Source organism: Herpailurus yagouaroundi, unplaced genomic scaffold (assembly GCF_014898765.1).
Source record: "Herpailurus yagouaroundi ecotype Mexico unplaced genomic scaffold, PumYag 160, whole genome shotgun sequence".
NCBI classification, from domain to species: domain Eukaryota; kingdom Metazoa; phylum Chordata; class Mammalia; order Carnivora; family Felidae; genus Herpailurus; species Herpailurus yagouaroundi.
In genome coordinates this window covers 45,963,557-45,984,791 of record NW_024412401.1, presented here as the reverse complement: position 1 = coordinate 45,984,791, position 21,235 = coordinate 45,963,557, and the positions used below count along the sequence as shown (strand labels likewise).

At 37.5% G+C, this 21,235-nt stretch overlaps 1 protein-coding gene across 10 annotated transcripts in view; it reads left to right on the top strand.

The window, feature by feature from the left end:
- Positions 1 to 21,235, top strand: part of STRBP (spermatid perinuclear RNA binding protein) — a 153,607-nt gene that overhangs the window by 75,705 nt on the left and 56,667 nt on the right. For 9 of the 10 annotated variants that reach the window (XR_005792692.1, XR_005792691.1, XM_040482252.1 and 6 more), the window contains exons 2-5: positions 3,937 to 4,105; positions 8,000 to 8,220; positions 14,578 to 14,743; positions 18,248 to 18,392. Coding sequence is in view for 8 of the 10 variants with exons in the window: in XM_040482252.1 (XP_040338186.1) it covers positions 4,103 to 4,105; positions 8,000 to 8,220; positions 14,578 to 14,743; positions 18,248 to 18,392 (535 nt within the window). In the remaining 2 variants the exon portion in view is untranslated. Of the gene's footprint in view, positions 1 to 3,936; positions 4,106 to 7,999; positions 8,221 to 14,563; positions 14,744 to 18,247; positions 18,393 to 21,235 lie in introns of those variants that run through there. The other variant, XM_040482251.1, reaches the window with a different exon arrangement.

The following is a 21,235-nucleotide window of genomic DNA, read 5'->3' as shown; positions in this document are numbered from 1 at the left end:
TGAGCCCTGTGTCAGGCTGTGCACTGACAGCATGGAATGTGCTTGGGATTCTGTCTCTCCTGTATCTGCCTCTACCTGTCTCTCTCTCTCTCTGTCTCTCTCTGTCTCTCTCTCTCTCAAAACAGACAGACATTAAACAAAAAGAATATTAACTGTCCTTCTCTATTAAAAAAAGAAAAGAAAAAGCAGTGCTTGATTAAAAAAGTGAAACACATGCACGTGCTTATACATATACATTCCACCTGCTGCATAAAGCTGCTCTTATTTAATAAGTAGAGCACACCTAATATTTTTCTATGCTCTGTTTTTAAATGTATACATAACTCATGTGTTAACACAATGAGGGCTTTGATATTTGAGGGCTTTTTTCCCCCTCCCTCCTAAAGCCATTTATTGAGCGTGTACTGTTTGGCAAATACTCTTAGGTATTTTTCATTTAGTTTGAGGTAAATCCTATTTCCCCCACTGCACATGTGGAAAACCTCTGGCTCAGAGAAGTGACATGGCAAATCAGGTGCTTTAGTCTAGGCCCATTTGGCTCAAAAGCCTGTGTGCTATATAGACTTGGTAATTCACATAGACAGATTTTTTTGAGATTGCTAAAGTTTAGCCCCTAACATAAGTGTAAGTGCCTTTAGAGTGAAAATATTATTGAAGATTGTCTAGGTTTAAATTGGCTTTACTGTGTACTTTTGCTTTGTGTTTTCAATTAGGTTATATTACCTCTTTATGCTCTATAGTTTCCTTATGTGTTAAATGGAGATAGTAATTGAAATTGTTGTGAGGATTAAATGAGTTAATATATGAAAAGCTCTTTGAACAGTGCCTGGTACAGAATATGAGTTACATAAATGTTACCTTATTAATTAGTAGCAGTTCATTTCATAGATAAAAGAAACTGAGACCCAAAGAAATGAAATTATTTTCTGAGTCATGTAACTTTCTAAAGTCACTTAGCTATTAAGTGGCAAAGTTGAGTTTTTTTTATTTCAAGGCCAGAATTTTATCTGCTGTTAATTGTTTTTGTTTGTTTGTTTTGTTTTGTTTTAAGAAAAACTCTTGACTCTGAGTTTGGTTTGGGACCAGGAGGCCTTTGTCCTTGATTAGTTGTATGGCCCTTAATATCTATAGTTCTTTTGTAAGCTGAGGGGTGGGTGGCGTTGGGCCAGACGATTTCTAAGTTGCTTTTACAGCACCAGCAGAACGTTGCTTTTATCATGGATTGTTGAACTGTGCTATAAGTCCTGAAGTTCCTCCAGCTGCTTGATGCATGCATAGGGTGGTTACTCTCTGTGCTAAATGACTGAGGAATGCTGTATTTTGACACTGGTGATCCACAGTTTCTCCACTAACATCACCTTTCTTTTTAATGTTTATTTTTTAGAGAGAGAGAGAGACAGAGCGAGCGAGCACAAGCAGGGGAGAGACAGAGAGAGAGAAGGAGAGCTAGAATCCAATGTAGTCTCCAGGCTCTGAGCTGTCAGCACAGAGCCCAATGTGGGGCCCAAATCCCCGAACCATGAGATCGTGACCTGAGCAGAAGTTGGACACTTAACTGACTGAGCCACCCAGGCGCCCAAACAATTAATTTTTTTAATGTTTATTTTTGAGAGAGAGGGAGAGAGAGTAAGTGTGAGTGGGGAAGGGGCAGAGAGAGAGGGAGACACAGAATCCGAAGCAGGCTCCAGGCTCCAAGCTGTCAGCACAGAGCCCCATGTGGGGCTCCGACCCACGCACTGTGAGATCGTGACCTGAGTTGAAGTTGGACGCTTAACCGACTGAGCCACCCAGGCGCCCCAGCTTTTTCTCAGCATTCTTCCCTGCTTTCAGTCTACCATCTTAATATGGTTGAATTTTTGGCCTTACTTTTTTAGAGTGAAGCACGTGAACTTTGCTATCAGTTCTCAGCTGAACACATAGCAATCTTTTTTGGCTGCTGGATTCACAGCTAAATACTAAATGGTTGAATCTGCTAGAATGGTGGAGTAGGGTTGGGAATGGGAAATGGCCAGACTTAACTTGTGTAGTATGATCTGTATACAAAAGGATCTTTGAGACATATCTTACCATGGGATCATGTTTCTTAACTTTTTTGTATGAAAAGACCCTAAGAATTGTAGCATGTGTGTGTTCTCTCCTTTGTGTGTTATGTGTGATAAAGTAAACCCCATTGATGAGTTCAGTTACATAATCTTTTGTTTTTGTTTTTTTTTTTTAAATCAAGCTTCAGCTTATTTCAGGTGGATTTTGTGGAGTCAGGGAAGTTGGTTACAGGATATGAATAGTTTTGCATGTAGGTCACAGCTGAGTATCATTTGACTAAAATTGTGGGTTTGTTTTTTAATGTGCAGTATTGGGGAGTGTTATGTTACACCTATAATTTTCCTAGTCCCAAAAATTCAAAAAGGATTTGTTTTTCTTTAAGAGAACAACTGATAGTATTCGGAAACTGTTATAGGCAAAAGTATGGGGTGGGGGAAGTTCCTTATTTAAAGGAAATTTAAAGGAAAGATATTGAGATGAAGAGGAAGCTATCTTTTGTGTTTATTTTGTGGTGTGTAAATAATTTCTGATATCCCTGATATCCACGTAGGTAATCATGTGTTCTGTTTTGATAGTTACTCTGTTTTGTTTTTTTTTTAAACATCTTGGCTTATAATTTATAAGGATTTCATCAGTGCTCAGAAGAGTTTACTTTTACCTTATCTGGAATAAAATCTCATAAAGATGGAATAAAGGGGTAATAGTAATTAAGTCTCTGGGCAGAAATATACGGTGGGATTTTGACTACAGTCATCCATGGGTAATGAAGTCAGGATCTAGTGAATATTGAGGAATTTGGCATAATAGCACATATAGGCTAAAATCTGGGAGCAGGGTCTCTCAGGAGTTAGGGGAACAGAGCCAAAAAAGCATTCTGAATTTTAGGCCTAAAAATGATTAAAGAAGAAACATTGTGCCAACATGTACTGTCTGATGGCAATATCAAATGGAAAAGCTTCATGGTTTCAATTAATGGTGGTATTATATTTTCAGGTAGATTATCTACTTTTTGAGTAGGTCTGGCTAATGCTAATTTCTTTTTTTTTTTTAATTTTTTAAAAAATTTTATTTTTTTTAAGAGACAGGGACAGAGCATGAGTGGGGGTAGGGCAGAGTGAGAAGGAAATACAGACTCCACATCAGGCTCCAGACTCTGAGCTGTCAGCTCAGAGCCCAGACACAAGGCTCGAACCCATGAACTAGAACAAGATCATGACCTTAGCTGAAGTCGGGCGCTCAACTGACTGAGCCACCCAGGCGCCCTGTGGCTAATGCCAATCTCTAATTGAAAGTCTTATGATCAATTGCAACATTGTTGCCACCAGTAGTGGTAGTACTTTTTCAGGTAGTACTTCTTTATTTTTTATTCTAAAAAATTTTTAATTTTATTATTATTTAAAAAAATTTTTTTTTAAGTTTACTTACTTTGAGAGAGAGAAAGAGAGCGAGCCTGGGCCAGGCAGAGAGAGTGGGAGAGAGAGAAAATCCCAAGCAGGTTCTGTGCTGTCAGCACAGAGCCCAACCTGGGGCTCAATTTCATGAACCCTGAGATCATGACCTGAGCTGAGTCGGACACTCAACCGACTGAGCCACCCTTCAGGTAACACTTCTTTACTGAATCTGTGTCTGTTAATGTATTTATCTCACTGAGTATGAGTCAGCCAGCTGCCACACTGTGGCTACCAGGGGGGTTACTTTTTTGGCCATATCACTTAGGCTCTAGGCCCCAGGCCTTCAGAAGATACATTTAGCTTTTGTTTGAAATGAGGTCATTTTCCTCTATAAAGATGATTTCTTTTTAGTCAATACGCATGTTTATAAGCTCCACATTCAGATATGAAACTGCTTGTAAATAAGCATTTTTGAAAAGTTGTTTTTCTTTTTGTCTTGCAGGTGTATTCCAGAGAATAAGTCTTCAAACACCTTTGCCATATTGTCTCTGAGCTGTCAGGGGACTCAGGCTTATGAGGAGGTACTGTCACACAAAACAGTGTCTAGTGAAGACGACAAGAAAGTGGGGAAAGGACTGGAAAAAGAAGCTAAAACACTATAGGAAACCATGGTAGGTATTATTCATGTTTCCTTAATTTAGTTCTAATAAATTCCAATTAGTTTAAAATCGGAAATGTTAATAACGAGGGCAAGTAAAAAACAATGGTGTTACATTTTGGCTCTCGTGCATCAGACAAAGATGGCACTCCACTATTTAAGCAAAGCCAATGAGTTCAGATTTATTATGAACCCTTTAAACCACAAGATGGAGCCCCATGAGCCTTCAGGCCATAAATTATTAAATACTCATAAATAATATTTTCTAATAAAACTGGTGTTAGCAAACTGATAGAAGGATGGCTTAGGTGACCTTGAACTTGAAATTATGTAATTTTTCACTAGTCTTTTCTCTGAAGTTTAGTTTTTTCCAGTGGAAATTAAAAATCTTGAACCAGTCCTTTAATGAGTGATGTGAATGGTGTAGGAGTTTATGAAGTTTGAGTATTGAACTCAAAAAGTCACCTTTTCCCACATGCTTTCAAAGTAACAGGATCAAGTTTTGAGTGTATTGGGGGCACTGAATCTTCTCTCAAGAAACCTTGCTTTTTGTGGGAAGTTCATACTCAAATGAGATGTTAAATGAGATCGTAACCTTTGGTGCCTAGTGTATTAACTGGTAAAATGTGTTGAATTTTTTCCTCTAGTATTTTGGTTCTGGAGGATGTTGTGTGAATTTTTTCCCTAAGTATAAGTGAGAAAAGGCTTAAAAAAGATGTTATAAGTGGGAGAAAAAGCACAAAAATATTAATCATCAGTATGTTTGAAATATGTTGTTTAGCAAGCCTGATGGTATTTTTTTAAGTGTTAATTTTTTAAAAATTTGTTCTAGGGATTATAACTTAGTTGATTTCCTCTTTAGAGAAGAAATTCTCCAAATATTTTAGTTCTGGATGGTGGGGCAAATGTTAACTTGGGATTTTCTCTGTCATTTAGTTTTAGTTGAGATGTAAGAAAGGACACTGGGACTTGATGTTTTCTCGAATATGAAATATTTGCCTCTTTAGCTCATTTATTTATTATAGTCTTGATATTTTTACAATTTATATGTTTCTTAATATTATTTGTCATAGTTAATAAAAAAAAAATTCCTTTCCTAGTTTATTCATTTTAAATTTAGGTTTTCTGGTGTAGTAATTTAATTGGTTGGTAGGTGTTTTCCAGTGCTATTGCTTTACTTCTTAGATCTTAGATCTGAATGGTAACTTTCTGTTTCTGCATAGTTCTTTTCCAATTTAAATGTATAAATCTTTAAACAAATCCATTTGGACCTTGTTAGGGTAAATAAGATGCCCCCTCCTTTTTTTTGTCCTACCTCTTATTCTTCCATTCATCATTGTTTCATGCTGCTTGTCCTGTCACATCCAGTAGACTCATGGATTTAAGATTTTGGATTTAACATTGCCAGTCTATGTTATTTGTGAGGGAAACACCAAAGGTTTGTGGTATGTAGCGATATGTAATTTTGTTAAGGTGAAGCCAGTATGGAGGACTGAGTAATTTAGCTAAGTAATTTAGTAACTCACCCTACAACTAAATAACAGAGAAGATCCCAAGTTAACATCTACCTCCCATGGCCTGCGGCCATCCAGAACTAAAAAATTAGTAAATTTCTTCTTGTCTAAAGAGCAAATCAAATAATTTAATAATTTATCCCTAGAACAACTTAGCGTCTCCAATTTGTTATAGGTCTGTTTTGTTTTCTTGTTACTCATTTAGGGATATGAGAGTAAATCTCAAGAAATGATGAAAAAGTTTATTTCTTTGAGGGAAAAGGCTCCAGTTAGAAAACTGGTTGTGAACTTTGAGCAAGGAGAAAATCTGGACAGAAATGGTTTTTATCTAGAAAAAAAGCTTTGTGATTGATTTTCATCCTTTTATTATATTTGAGGGTTTCAAAGGATTATTTACCTTTATAGTTTGCTTCATTTTATAGGGGACAGTAATACTATAGTATTTACTAGTGTCCAAATTAGTATGATTTTTAAACATTAATACTCAAAAACAAAACAAAAGAGACAGGACTGATAAAGAATTGAGAATTTTTTATTTTGTGGTAGCCTTTAAAACAAAATATTTATCAGGGCGCCTGGGTAGCTCAGTCGGTTAAGCGTCCGACTTCAGCTCATGTCATGATTTTGCAGCCCGTGAGTTCGAGCCCCGTGTTGGGCGCTGTGCTGATGGCTCAGAGCCTGGAGCCTGCTTGGGATTCTGTGTCTCCCTCTCTCTCTGCCCCCCTCTCTCATGCTCTCTCTCTCTAACTCTCAAAAATGAATAAATGTTAAAAAAAAATTTTTTTTTAAAACCCAACAAAATATTTATCATCTAGCACATAAAAGTTCATATAAAGACACTATAGCCACCCTTTAAATGGAATACTTTGGGCTTTATGGAAACTGAACTGTCTTATCCCTGTTCATTTTGCAGTGTACTGTTACAAGTGTCTTCATGGTATTTGTAAATTTGGAAGTATTCAAAAGTTTTTGGAAGTGTGAGTCATGAGTGTGGAGGATATAGTCTATTAAATTTTCATGAAATTCATTCTATTTCTAGGCTCTAATCTGCTCCACTGATTTCTGGGCCAGCGTGTCACTTCAATTACTGCTTTTTAAATTTTTGATATTTTGTTTTCATGTAATTATACCACTCATCCATCTTTGTAGAATATTTCTTGATGGTTTCATTGATTTTTTTTCCCCCCCAAAGGAGCTTTAAAATGATTTTTGTTGAGTATTAAGTAAATCTATCTTGAGGGGATTTTGATTGAGAATGTAATACATTTGTAAATTACTTTGGGAAGTTGATTCTTTTGCAGTATATATTTTCCCCCTTCTGGAGTTTGGAATGTTTCCTACAAATCTATTTTAAAAATCAAGGCCTTGCACCAGAGGTTTCAATGCCAAATAGTAAATAGATTTCTAATGTGATCCATAGTTTTTCTATAGTGTTGACACATTAACTTTGTATTTTATATTATTACTGTATTATGAAATCTCAATTTTTTAAGGTGCCAAAGTCCTCAGCAATTTGGAAAGGAATGACTGGTTATCATGAGTCACCATCATGCATTTCTAGATACTTTCTCAAAGCTAAGAAGTATCTGTTTCTCAAGGGGCGCCTGGGTGGCGCAGTCGGTTAAGCGTCCGACTTCAGCCAGGTCACGATCTCGCGGTCCGGGAGTTCGAGCCCCGCGTCAGGCTCTGGGCTGATGGCTCAGAGCCTGGAGCCTGTTTCCGATTCTCTGTCTCCCTCTCTCTCTGACCTTCCCCCGTTCATGCTCTGTCTCTCCCTGTCCCAAAAATAAATAAACGTTGAAAAAAAAATTAAAAAAAAAAAAAGAAGTATCTGTTTCTCGTAGATGATGTGTGATACAGGTGACCTTTTTTGAAGTGGTATTCAAAACACTAGATTTGAGGTAAACGGTAATGTGCATTATACCAAGAGTAACCTGGATGAATCTTAGCCAAAACATGAAGGAAAGATCTCTAATTTTCTTTCTTTCTTTTTTTAATGTTTATTTTTGAGGGCATGAGTGAGAGAGGGTGTAGGGGATGGACAGAGAGAGAGGGAGACATAAAACCCAAAGTGGGCTTCGCCCTGACAGCAGAGAGCCCAATTCGGGGCTTGAACTCACTAACTGTGAGATCATGACCTGAGCTAAGGTCAGATGCTTAACCGAATGAGCCACCCAGGTGCCCTGGGATCTCTAATTTTCTGATGTGGTTTAGTAGAATGAGGTTTTTCTTCATATTCCTGTGCAATTTTTTTATTGTCTCAACATTAATTGTTTCACAGTAGTTTGATAATTAATGCTATGATTTGACTTAAATATTCAATATTTGCATATCCTACTTTTCAGGTAATATTCCTTGTATTGAAGTAATTGTTTTCTTTCTTCTTCTGACAGAGATCTATTAGATCTTTTGCCAATGATGATCGCCATGTAATGGTGAAACATTCAACAATCTATCCATCTCCAGAGGAACTTGAAGCTGTTCAGAATATGGTGTCTACTGTTGAATGTGCTCTTAAACATGTCTCAGATTGGCTTGATGAAACAAATAAAGGCACAAAAGCAGAGGGTGAGACAGAAGTGAAGAAGGATGAGGCCGTAGACACCTATTCCAAGTGAGTGTGGCCTGACCTTTGTGGTGCTTTACTGCAGCGCTCAGAAAAGCTCAGGGTTCTCTTCCACTGGGCTATGTTAGGTTGTTTAGGTTTTCTCATTTATATGACCGTAGACAAGGAAGTAAATGTTTGTGGAATTTTTCTGAGTTACATTTGAAACGAAAGCAAGAAAAGAATAATAATTAGACCAGAAAGAGAGGATGGACTTGTTCAGGATGCCTTTTGAGAGTGCACCAAGCCCTTTAAAACTGTCATTTCTGGAGATTATGAAATGTCACCTTTTTCATGTGTTGGCTTAGCCTCCTAAATTCAGAAATAAATAGTTGTGTTTTGGGTCTCTGGGGAAATCATAAAATGTCATTTTTTTTTAAAGGTATTTAAAAATCCTGGTGGAAAAGAGAGAATGCAGGAAAATGTGTTCTAAATGTATTTCTGACCATATCTACCTTGTTGATTCCTAGTGTTCAGCACAGTGTCTTGCACTTAGTAAATGCTCATTGGGTATTTGAGGAATGAATGAAGGACTAATGGGAGCCAGAGCCTTCAGCTTTATAGCAGAGTATTCTCAGTGTTGTAACAATAGTAAGAGATGAGTTAGATGAAGCCGTAGGATAACTGCAATCAGATCATGGAACTCTGTGTGCCGTAATAGTAAGCTTCTTGTCTTGAGCAGTGTCATTATGATTGGAATGAGTATGATTTACTTTAAAGGAGAAGCTCATTTGACTTACTGTATTTATAGGATTAAGAGCATTGCTTTGGCTGCAACTTATAAATTGAACATGGAGGTTATAGAATTTTTTCTTCAGCTTTCATTTCTAAGTGTTAGATAAATAAGAGGATGAATGCCTGGGTGGCTCAGTCGGTTGAGCGTCTGACTCTTGACTCGTGAGCCTGTGTCAGGCTCCACGCTGAGCACAGAGCCTGCTTAAGATTCTCTTTCTCCCTCTCCCTCTGTGTGCACGCGCTCTCTCTGAAATAAACAAAGAAACAAAAGTGATAAATAGATAAAGAATAGTGGGGAAGTATTGATAAATTGATTTTCTTCACTGACAGTGTAACCTTTTCATCTTCAGATGCAAGGTAATCAGTTTCAGTTTTCAGTTGAACCACATAATTCTTTAACCTTGTTAACTCTTTGCAGGTAATGTCTACATTGTGTATAGTCCTACCCTTGTCAGTTTGAAGGTTCTTGGCAGTAATTTTTTTCTTGTATATTACGGTTTTAAAGTAGATACTTCCAAATTTTGAGGCTTATGTCAATTAGTAGTAGAATCCAGTAATCTAGCCCCAGTCTCTGTGCAAATTGAATAGTCATGCACTCCATATTTAAATTGTACTTTGGAATGTGTTTATGCCCTTTCAAAAACTTTTTTAAAATTTTGATGAAATGTGTATAACAAAATTTGCCATTTTTTTCCATTTTTATTTATCTATTTAAAAAATTTTAATGTTTATTTTTGAAGGAAACAGAGCATGAGTGGGAGAGGGGCAGAGAGAGAGGGAGACACAGAATCTGAAGCAGGCTCCAGGCTCTGAGCTGTCAGCACAGAGCCCGACACGGGGCTCAAACTCAGGAGCCGTGAGATCATGACCTCAGCTGGAGTCGGATGCTCAACTGACTGAGCCACCCAGGTGCCTCATACCATTTTGCAGTGAGAGAATCGCAAGCAGTCTCTGGGCTGTCGTGCAGAGCCCAATGTGGGGTTCTATCCCAGGAACCCTGAGATCAAGAGTCAGACGATTCATCATTTTTTTAAAAAAGTTTATTTATTTTTGAGAGAGAGAGAGTGCGTGCAGGGGAGGGGCAGAGAGAGAGCGAGACAGAGAATCTGAAGCAGGTTCTGAACTGTCAGAGCCTGATGCCGAGCTCAAACCCACGAACCATGAGATCATGACCTGAGCTGAAGTCGGACACTTAACTGACTGAGCCACTCAGGTGCCCCAGATGCTTACCCATTTTTAAGTGGAGTTTCATTTATTGTTGGAATTCAGGCCTTCTTAATACTTCTTCCGTTGTTTATTTTTAAGGCTGGACAGACTTTTGAAAAGTGTTCCAGCAGACTTTTGCTTAACTGGATCAGGTCACTGTGTTTTTAAAAGTTTTTAAAAGATAATGTGCTCCACATTTTCATTTGGACTTGTAAATATAGCTCTATGTGTGGGTACTCTTGACTGTCTTTGTAAAGTCTTTCCCTTTTGTGAACAATCCCAGGCTGAGCACTTTTTGCAGTTCCTCCCATGTGGTAGAGCTCAGGGAGTGCAGAATGTTTGGATCCTTATTTTGTATAAAACAGAGGCAGGCACATCTTCCAGGAACAGAGCTGTTTTCTGATCATAAACACGAATTGAGCTGCTGATGTATGCTAATTACTGTAGAGGGCACCAAAGTGGGTGAGGGCTAGCTTCTATTTATTAAGCACCTTCTATTGCCAGGCACTGTTAAGCAGCTTGTACCTGTGTACTCTTTCTTTTTTTTAAACTTTTTTTTAATGTTTATTTATTTTTGAGAGAAAGAGTGCAAGCAGGAGAGGGGCAGAGAGAGAACGAGACACAGAATCCGAAGCGGGATCCAGGCCCTGAGCTGTCAGCACAGAGCCCAACTCGGGGCTCAAACTCACAGTTCATGAGATCATGACCTGAGCTTAAGTCAGACGCTTAACTGACTGAGCCACCCAGGTGCCCCGCCGTGTGCTCATTTTACAGACTACTCAAAAGTCAAAGAAAGGTCCCACTATTTATGTTATTAGGAATATGAGGGCTCTGTTCTTAATGTTAAGTAATACCCTGTGTTTGCTTTACAATATCTCCTATATTTAAATTCAGTACTAAAGTTGGAGTTCATTTCTCTGCTCAGTCTTGCTGTCTTCTGCCTAAGACCAAGCGTATCCTAATTATGATATAGAGTTTAAGTAGCAAGTAATAGTGGTTAGTTAATAATGGCTCGCATTTATTGAGTGCCAGTTACTGTACCAGACCGTTTTTCACATTATGTTATGACAAATCTGTTAGTCTCTGTGATTATCGTTTCCCTCTTCTGCCCCCATTTTACTATAGAATTTTCAGTTGCTTCAAATTTGCATATGAAAAGAGTAGCTCAGAATCATTAACAAACTTTAACTTGCTTTAGGTCAGTGAATGAGTGTGTGTGGTGGAGTCAGGATTCCTATTCATCTGTTGGACCACAGGTCCAGTTTTCTTAGCATCTTTGTCTCAAATTTCTGTGACTGTGTAGATCAGGGAGAGATTGTATGCTGGTTCTGGGGACCAGAAAAAACTTGATGAAGGAAGTAGCATTTGCAGTAGGCTCAGAGGATGGCTAGGCTTTCTGCAAGCAGCTGAAAAGTGGGGGGAAAAAACAATCTCAGCAAAGATCTAGGTGTGAGAAAGCATCGGGACCATTTAGGGAATGATAGCTGTTGTTTATTGAGCTATTAATATATGCCGGGATCTGGGCTAAATTCATTACTTACATTAAATTACATGATATTCTTAGTACCACTCTGTAAGGAAGGTATTTTTTTTTCTGTTTTACAAATGAGAAAGTAAGTTCAGAAGAGTCAGGTAATTTGTAATTTACCTAGTGTCACCATAGTGAGTGGCAGAGCCAGAATCTGGACCAGGAAGTCATGTTGTCTTCTCAGTCGCCTCCCAGGATGCTAAATGTTTACTTAAGTGTTCCGTGGGACACCTGGAAAGAAATAGGCAAAGTGCCATCCATGCAGTGCTGTTGGAAGATTATTCTGGTAGTGGTGTACTGTCTATAGTAGATTGGAGGTGGCAGAAGTTAGTCGTTAAGGCCAATGAAGAGGTGGTTATTGAGGTAGTCTAGGTGAGAGGCACTTCGAGCCTGAAAAGAAGCTAGTTTGAAGGCATTTGTTTGAGGGTGATTGTGGAGGGAGAATTCATCACTGTTACTAGTTTGGGGAGAATGAGAAGATGAGAGGACAGGGATACAGAAGAAGAAAGAATCAAAGGTGATGGACTCTCTTCTTAATATCAAATAATTTCCTATTTGGATCACTTGCTTTATTTTTTTTTTATTTTTTTTATTTTTTTTTTAATATATGAAATTTATTGTCAAATTGGTTTCCATACAACACCCAGTGCTCATCCCAAAAGGTGCCCTCCTCAATACCCATCACCCACCCTCTCCTCCCTCCCACCCCCCATCAACCCTCAGTTTGTTCTCAGTTTTTAACAGTCTCTTATGCTTTGGCTCTCTCCCACTCTAACCTCTTTTTTTTTTTTTCCTTCCCCTCGCCCATGGGTTCCTGTTAAGTTTCTCAGGATCCACATAAGAGTGAAACCATATGGTATCTGTCTTTCTCTGTATGGCTTATTTCACTGAGCATCACACTCTCCAGTTCCATCCACATTGCTACAAAAGGCCATATTTCATTTTTTCTCATTGCCACGTAGTATTCCATTGTGTATATAAACCACAATTTCTTTATCCATTCATCAGTTGATGGACATTTAGGCTCTTTCCATAATTTGGCTATTGTTGAGAGTGCTGCTATGAACATTGGGGTACAAGTGCCCCTATGCATCAGTACTCCTGTATCCCTTGGATAGATTCCTAGCAGTGCTATTGCTGGGTCATAGGGTAGGTCAATTTTTAATTTTTTGAGGAACCTCCACACTGTTTTCCAGAGTGGCTGCACCAATTTGCATTCCCACCAACAGTGCAAGAGGGTTCCCGTTTCTTCACGTCCTCTCCAGCATCTATAGTCTCCTGATTTGTTCATTTTGGCCACTCTGACTGGCGGGATCACTTGCTTTAAAACCCTTTTTCTTTCTGTATTCATACTACCCTTACAGTTTTTTTTTTATTGATTTAATGTTTATTGCATCTCGAAGGTGTGCCAGCCACTTAACCAGTCTGGATTATTTATAACTTCCTGTCTTGTTTCTACTGCCACAGTTTGTTTCTCTCCCTTCTCCTTTCTCCTTCTCCATTCTCCACTCTCCACTCTCCACTCTCCACTTTGCTGATTCTCTGCCCTAGCCAGAATGACCTTTTCTCTCTTTAACCGTATCAAGACTGCTGAAGTCAGACTTTCAGATTGCCTTGCTTGACCTCTCTAATTTTGACCTCTTCTTTCTCTGAACTTGGGAAGCAACTGTAACAATGTAAAGAATCCGAGTGTTGTGATTACACCAACTTAAGTTTGAATCCAGGCTTTGTGTTTTACTATCTCTCTGAACTTGAACAATTAGTCAGCTTTTCTGAGATTCACATTCCTTGTCTTTTAAATGCAAACTTGTTGGGGCGCCTGGGTGGCGCAGTCGGTTAAGCGCCCGACTTCAGCCAGGTCATGATCTCACGGTCCGTGAGTTCGAGCCCCGCGTCGGGCTCTGTGCTGACAGCTCAGAAACTGGAGCCTGTTTCCGATTCTGTGTCTCCCTCTCTCTCTCTGCCCCTCCCCTGTTCATGCTCTGTCTCTCTCTGTCCCAAAAATAAATAAACGTTGAAAAAAAAAATTAAAAAAAAAATGCAAACTTGTGAAGTTTAAATCAGAGTTTGTGACACACAGTTTGTCCCTTTTAAGCAGGTTACTTTTTGTACTTAACTACAGTGTAAGCCTCAGAAGCAGGGGAGATTGGATTTCCTTTAGTATGTTTTCTGTTCTCAAAGGCTTACTTGTTGAATGACTGCTAACATTAGCTACATTTTTGCGATATGGGAAATGAACCAATAAGATTTTTAGTATTAAAATTAAGGATAGATGTTCATATTATTTTGATGCACTAGTTCATGACTATGTTCTTTGAATGTTTGTTCTTTTAGCCACAGCCGGATTTGGAATGCATATACTGGCAGAATATCTTCGGTTTCTTCCTTCATTCCTCAGCTTTTTAGTTTCATTGCATTATTCTGCTTTCCCCATAATCTTTTGTGGATTCCTAGAATGATACAGCTAGAAGGCTCATGTAGCTGATAGCTGTTTTGCAGTTATGGATAATGAGCCAGCAGGCTCTACTCTGCTCTAAGAGTAGAGTTCAGGTCTTTTAAATTTCCACCCTGATGCTCTTTTTCAGTATACTTTGGTGAACAGGTTTTCACAAATTCTTTAATTACTAATAAAAAGATAAAAGGAGGAAGTTTAAAAATAATTTAAAAAATGTTATTTAAGGACTTTGCTAATAAGCAGTATAGATGTAATAAAGAATTAAAAGATCTGTAGTATGAAATATGCTCCCTATTGATTCCTTAGGGAAGATAGATACTTTATTAGTCTTAAATCCGAAACTTAATTTTTGATCATATGAATATCCAGGAAGCCAAGTGATGATTAAGTGATAGTTTGAGAAATAGGTTGTAAAAGTAATCATTTAGACTTTTATTTTTAGGGATCAAGGTGGTCGGACATTGTGTGGTGTAATGAGGATTGGCCTGGTTGCAAAAGGCTTGCTGATTAAAGATGATATGGACTTGGAGCTGGTTTTAATGTGCAAAGACAAACCCACAGAGACCCTGTTAAATACAGTCAAAGATAATCTTCCTATTCAGATTCAGGTGAGTACAGTTTAATTGCACCTCTAGGAGAATTTGTAAAAAGGTGAAAACAGGTAGTGACCTTGATGAAATCAATGATAAGAAATTGGTAATAGTAAAGGGTAGGGTACAGACAAAAGGAATGCTGCTACTCTGGGTCAGTGACTCATCCATCACATTTAAAACAAACTTCTGCTGGTTAGCACTCAGGATATATTTATCGGATTAAGATGGCCCTTCAATTTTCAGGTGTGCCTTGCTCAGAGGCTTCATGTTTTTCAGACTAGGTCTCTCAGCATTGTAAACCTCTTGGAAGGGGTGGTATAATGCAGAAAAGATCAAAAAGAGCCTAGACAACTAGAGACTTTTGTAGGTGATAACTTTTCAAATTGAAAACTCAGTTAATTTAATAGTCACCCATTCATTCATTCTGTTAATGGAAAGTCCCTGTTAATTCCTTGTTCCAAACCTTTTTCCAGTTGGATGCTTTTAGAAAATTTTGATGTTGGCATGCCTTTTTGGCGAATGCTGTTGTGAAGTCAGAAGGCTCCTCAGGGCTGAAGACAACAGGTTGGTCTGGGGCTGTGGCCACCCTAGGACCTGCTCTGCCAGTCTGCTCCAAGGCCAGCTGCATCACTGTTTGAGGAACCGTGATCACCTTTCAGTTATAGATGTGTTGTCAGTGGTATAATTAGATTGTAGCTTTTTGATGATTTCATATTGGTAGTCCTTATATTCATGTCACATAAATAGATAACAGCCCACAAGGTCCCCCAAAGTCCTTTGAGTTGAATGCTTTCTTTTCTTTAGTCGGTTTCTTTTGTAAGCAGGCTCTTTTTTTTCCCCCAAGTAATATGAATTCTAAATTTGTTTTTACTTGCTTTGTTACTGGATAATTTTCTTTCATATTTACCAGTTGATCTTCAAAACCACCTTCCTGACTTTTTTATCTACTGTTCTTGGCACTCAAATTTGTGTTACTTATTGACACATTTACCTATATTAATTTTTGGAGCACTGTTGTTTCATTTTGCCTTAGATCTTAAGGTCTTCTAGGTTACTGAGCATATATTTGGCCTTTCCATTTTCATTTCTCATGAAGAAATGTTTTTGGTCTTTCAAAGGGTTAAATTTATTATAAAAAAATTATTTTAAGTCCGTTTGTTATCATTTGGGAAGGGAGAGTGGTGAGCAACGTGGAGTACAATAGGGCTTTGAAGAAACAGCTCAATAACGAATTTCTGGCTAATTATACTTTTTATTACTAGCATGTTAATAAAATTCCTCATTTCTGTATTTTATGTTTTAAAATTTAATCTGTATTCCTGCTTTTGTTATGGTGAACACTGTTACTCTTAAATCAAATCTAGGGTAAAAATAGTAGTCCCAGGGTGGGACATGGAGGCTTTCAACCATCCCACCTCCACTTCTGCTCCTGCAGTGAGTCCTGTTTCTTACGAGAGTGGTCCTATTCCTCAGCTGTGCCAGGGTGGAAAAGGGGTTAGGTACCAGGACTATAACAAACCAAAGTTCTTATTCTGAAAATCTATCACATGTCTCCAGTATTGATATGAGAGATTGGGTCAGATTTTAGTCTGCAGTAATAGAGCTTTCTCTGTGCAGATCACAATTGTGTAAACTCTGCATTTTTTCTCTCCTCGGCGAGGGTCTTTATTTCTGGGCACCACAGTTTTAACATGTTTTTGTTGAGCTTTCAAGTAAGTGTTCAAGGGAATGACCCAGGAGAGAGTGCAGTCTCTGTAAACCATTTTAAATTTGAAGAGACCGGGGCTTTTTAGGCTAGAGAAGACAAAAAAGAAAAAAGACAGATACCTTTTGATCTTTGAAGGGCTTCTTAGAGAAGGTAAAAGAGGCCTGAACTCTTAAGACCAGTGGTAGACATTATGAGAGAGGTATTTCACTTTAACATAGCCAGTAGTATTATCCAGCCCTTGAAACCAACTGCTTTGTGTGATGGTTAGATCCATTACTATAGGTATTTGGGTAAAGGTATCCAAGTGAAATGGGGACATAATTAATTGTACCCCCATCTCAGATTAAACTGTATACATGTACACATACTTGCCAATATACATACACACAAACACACATATTATTACTATTATGGTTAATATTTCAGAAAATCATTTTAAGTGTGATTTCTGCCTTTACTCTCTACCTCCCTGTTGTTTTCTTGGTGTTTGTTTGGAAAATCAGTTTCTGATATGATAATGATCTTATTTTCTTATGAATTAAAAAATCTTTTTCCTTAGCACTTACCATAGGAAAACTTTCAGTAATCTAACTACCTTAATTAATTAAAGTTGTACCATACCTTTTCCCTATATACTCTTTTCTAGGTCGATTTTAGAACTTCCTTGAACCCAAAACTTATACCATGGTGATCCGCATGCATAGATGAAAATTAGTTTGACTAATTCTCTGCTCCACATCATTGTTATTATAGTGGCAATGTGAGCAGTTTTCTGCTTTTTCTCTATAATCTAGTTCTGGTTTTTCCAGTTACTGTGTGGTCTTTCCCTTCCTTGGTTTCCTCTATTCAAAATTAGGATAGTGAATTTTCTATTTGCTGTCTTTTTTGATATAAATGTTTAATGGCAGAATGCTATTTTTATGAAAATGGGTTTGAGTCCTTTTAGTGCACACTAATGAGGAGAAACCTAGTAGTGTTTCCGTTCAGCTATTTATGTCAGGTAATAGATATAAATTTCACCACCAAGAAAGACCTTGTATAAATTATTAAACTATATGTTTAATGTATAATGTTAAGTGTAATTTAATATGTAATTCTAAATGTTGATTATTTTGCGGGAGGCCCTTGAATTACATGTATGTAATTATATGTTAGATGAAGCAGTGTGTTTTCCTATGGATGTCAGGTAACTTGTCCCATAATGATAGGTCTCACTGGAGTGATCTCTGAGACCTACCTGTTCTTTGGGAAAAGAAGTTACTTGTTTATACTGATTTTTTCCCTGGTAAGTGCCAATGTAGAGATCCTTTTTCATTCTTTCTTACTTAGTTCTCTTTAAAAATCTATGTAATCTTATATAAAAGTCAATTAATTTTATATTTGTATGTCCTTAGCAAGTAGGAGTTCTTTTGAGATGGTCCTGTCAAAAAGGGATGTGGCTTAGAGAGCATTCTCAGCAATTTATTATTGTACAGTTGTTCTCTGTAAGAATTTCAAGAATAACAGTATACCTGTTATCACATAATGATGCTGTTGGTATTTTACTTTCAAATATTAGAAAGAATGGTTTTAAAGATTGTTTAATAATTGCAAAGATGGTTGACATTGTGATTGCTTTTTGAGGGGTGGAGAAAGAAGATTTGTTGGTAAGTTGGGAGGAGAGAGAAATGGTCTTCCTAAACTAAAGAGCTATTAAAGACTTTACTCCAGCACAGTAATACTGACAGTTAATAACATTTGAAAACTAAGAGTCATTCATTTTTTGAGATCTTAATCTAATTGGGTGTTTTTGAAATCTTGGTGACTTTCAGAAACTCACAGAAGAGAAATATGAAGTGGAACAATGTGTAGATGAGGCTTCTATTATAATTCGGAATACAAAAGAGCCCACGCTAACTTTGAAGGTGATACTTACTTCCCCGCTAATTAGGGACGAATTGGAGAAGAAGGATGGAGGTACACATGTATATATATATTTGTTTTGCTCATGTAAGACCTCTCTTGAATGCTATGTTAAGTGTGCTTTATGGATTTCAGAAGTAACTATCTTCATTTGTTTTATACCTCTCCTAGTATTTTAAAAAGCTTTATTTCTGCATAATCGCCATATTTTGCAAAAATGTATACATTTGAGATATACGTTAATTCAAAAAATCTGTTGATTATCATGTTGGTCTTAACTCTGCTTTTGTTTTTATACTACTTTAGTATTTTGTTTCACTTTGTCTACTATTGCATGGTGATTGGTATCAGCCAATCTATTCTATGTAGTTTGGCTATTAGGATTTGTAGTTTGATTTTAGGATTAAATGTCCAGAAAAATATTGCTTTCGAATTTACTCACTTGTTTCAAATGACTCATTTGCACATTGCTTTTGACTTCCAGTAACTATTATAATCTTGTAAGATTTATGCTTTACCTAATTGTCCATGTGTAAATATGTTTTATAATGTAAGAGATATAAATTGGGGCATTGTTTTCTAAAAATTAATCTTTAGTACATTTTTTTCTAGGAAGTTTGTCATCCCGTTAGCATTCTATATATGACATATGTGGGAATTACGCCTTAAATTAATTTTCTTCTGAAGTTAAAAAGCATTCTTGTATGGATGGCAGTGTCGTCCTCATAAAAGTAGAGTGAGAAGTCTATTCAGTTTTGAAAAGGAATAATGGGCTTCTTTTTCTGATGTTTTTATCCTGTCAAGTTAGCTTGTTTCTGCCTCTCAGTCCTATCCCTAGGAACACTTGCCATGTGATATTTGTCCTATGTCAGACCTTTGACCAACTGGCCCCTCTCTGTCATGACAGTTTAGAGGCAGTGTGGCCTTTCTGGGCCAGTGGGGACTCCCTGTTGCTGTTTCTTCATCACTAGACATTCAGCAGGTCCCCTCCCTGAAATACCAGTGCAGTAAGAAATATTGGTCAGTTTCCTTATTTATGTCAAGTTGATGATAATAAAGGTGTAGTAAAAGACACATTAGTGATGTTAGAATTTAGAGTTTAGGCAGACATGACTCATAGGATCTCTTAAAGTAAAAGTGATAGACTCTTTTTTAAAAGTTTTTTGGGGTAACTAAAATCAGCTGTACCATACCCCACAGATATAAACTAGACACATAATGAGTCATATTTCAAAATTAAAGTGCATCCAATCTGTAATTGGGTTTATGCCAGTACTTTTTCTTTCTTTCTTTCTTTCTTTCTTTTTTTTTTTTTTTTTTTTGCTGTGTATAGTATCTATCATACCTCTGAAGAACCAATCTTAAGCAGCTTAATTTCTTTAACAGCTTTACAGTTCACCATTAACTGTAGAACTATAAAATGATTTCTGAAGTGTCAAGATAATTCTGTTATTTCTGGTAAGCTGTGTTCTACTTGACCCTCTAGTGTAAAGCCAACCACTTCTAAGAATAGTTATAATTATAGGTATTATTAACAATAGAGATAGTATAGAGAGGTGAGAAAAAGACTGAAATCGCCAAAGACTAGATTAATTATACATCTGCTTGTAGCTGTAGGTATCTCTTTTGTTATTTCTTTGATAATGTTAAGATAACATAAGGGTTTCTTTTTTTCCTCATGGTTTTGTGTACTTATGTGAGATTATGTCATAGTTTTCTGTGATACCCTTAAGCTTAGTCTGTTACCTTTATAACTTTAATTTCTGTTCACAGAAGCTGGAAACAAATTCTTAGTGTACACAACCCTTACTAGAAGACTAGTTATTGTAGAATGGAATTTGTAGTAAAGTGGGAGAGTCATAGTCTCTGTTCAGGGTGTTTGGGTTACTAAGGGATCCCAATACCCTTATGAACTGAATCTCATCAGTTGATGTTAACATTATTGTGTGGGATCAGATAAGGTGAAAGAATCTGCCTGGATGTAATGTGTAAAACACATTACTTCCTCTCGTTTTGAGTGGAAGAAAGATTTGCCTTGCAAATATTGTCCTTAACCTCCCAGCTATGTTGACTCACTGTTATCTCTTATAATTTGCACATTTTGTCTAACCTGGGCTTTTTCAAGATTCATTTTGATCTGCGCTGCAGTTTCGGGTATTCCTGAGCAACTTTGAGGGTCCAGCATGACTGAGCATTTGAGACCTGGGCTGTACGATTCTATAGGACTTGTTTCCTCACACCAGACAACTCCTCCTGCCTTGATGCAGTTCTTTTCAGCTGCATGGGGTAAAGGTACAGGATTCATTTGGGTTCCAGAAATTTGTAAGACTGAGAGATATACCCCTTTTCAAAATGTCCACTCAGTTTTTTTCCTCAAAGTTTAGAACAATATGTGATGTAACTTTATTTGAGGAGGCATTTTCCTATAGAATCTCAACATCTCCCCTCCCCACAAAACAAACCAACTATTCACAATACATATACATTCACATCATTCTCTTCCCTCTCTTCACTTGCTGCATATTTGGGTAAAATCTTAAAGGAAAAAAGCATGGTTGCAAGCAGGGAGAAGCAGAGGACTGGGGCAGGTGAAAACATCACACCTAGCTCCTCAGGGTTGTCTCTGCAGAAGTGGGTCTAACTATTCACTCAGATCACTGTTTACGTTTTCAGTGGCCAGACTGCGGAGTGAATCTTTTTGGTATTGTTTACTGTTTCACAGGTAAGATTCCTCCTGTGCTGTCAGTCTTCTTGCCATACTCTGACCCTTTACTTGAAGGCCCTGTAGAATAACCATTCCCCATTACCATGTGCTTCCTGCTAAAGAAGGCATTGGAGAAAAAGCACAGACCTTTGTGCCTGGCAGTCAGGTGTTCAATTCTTAACTCCATTAGGTA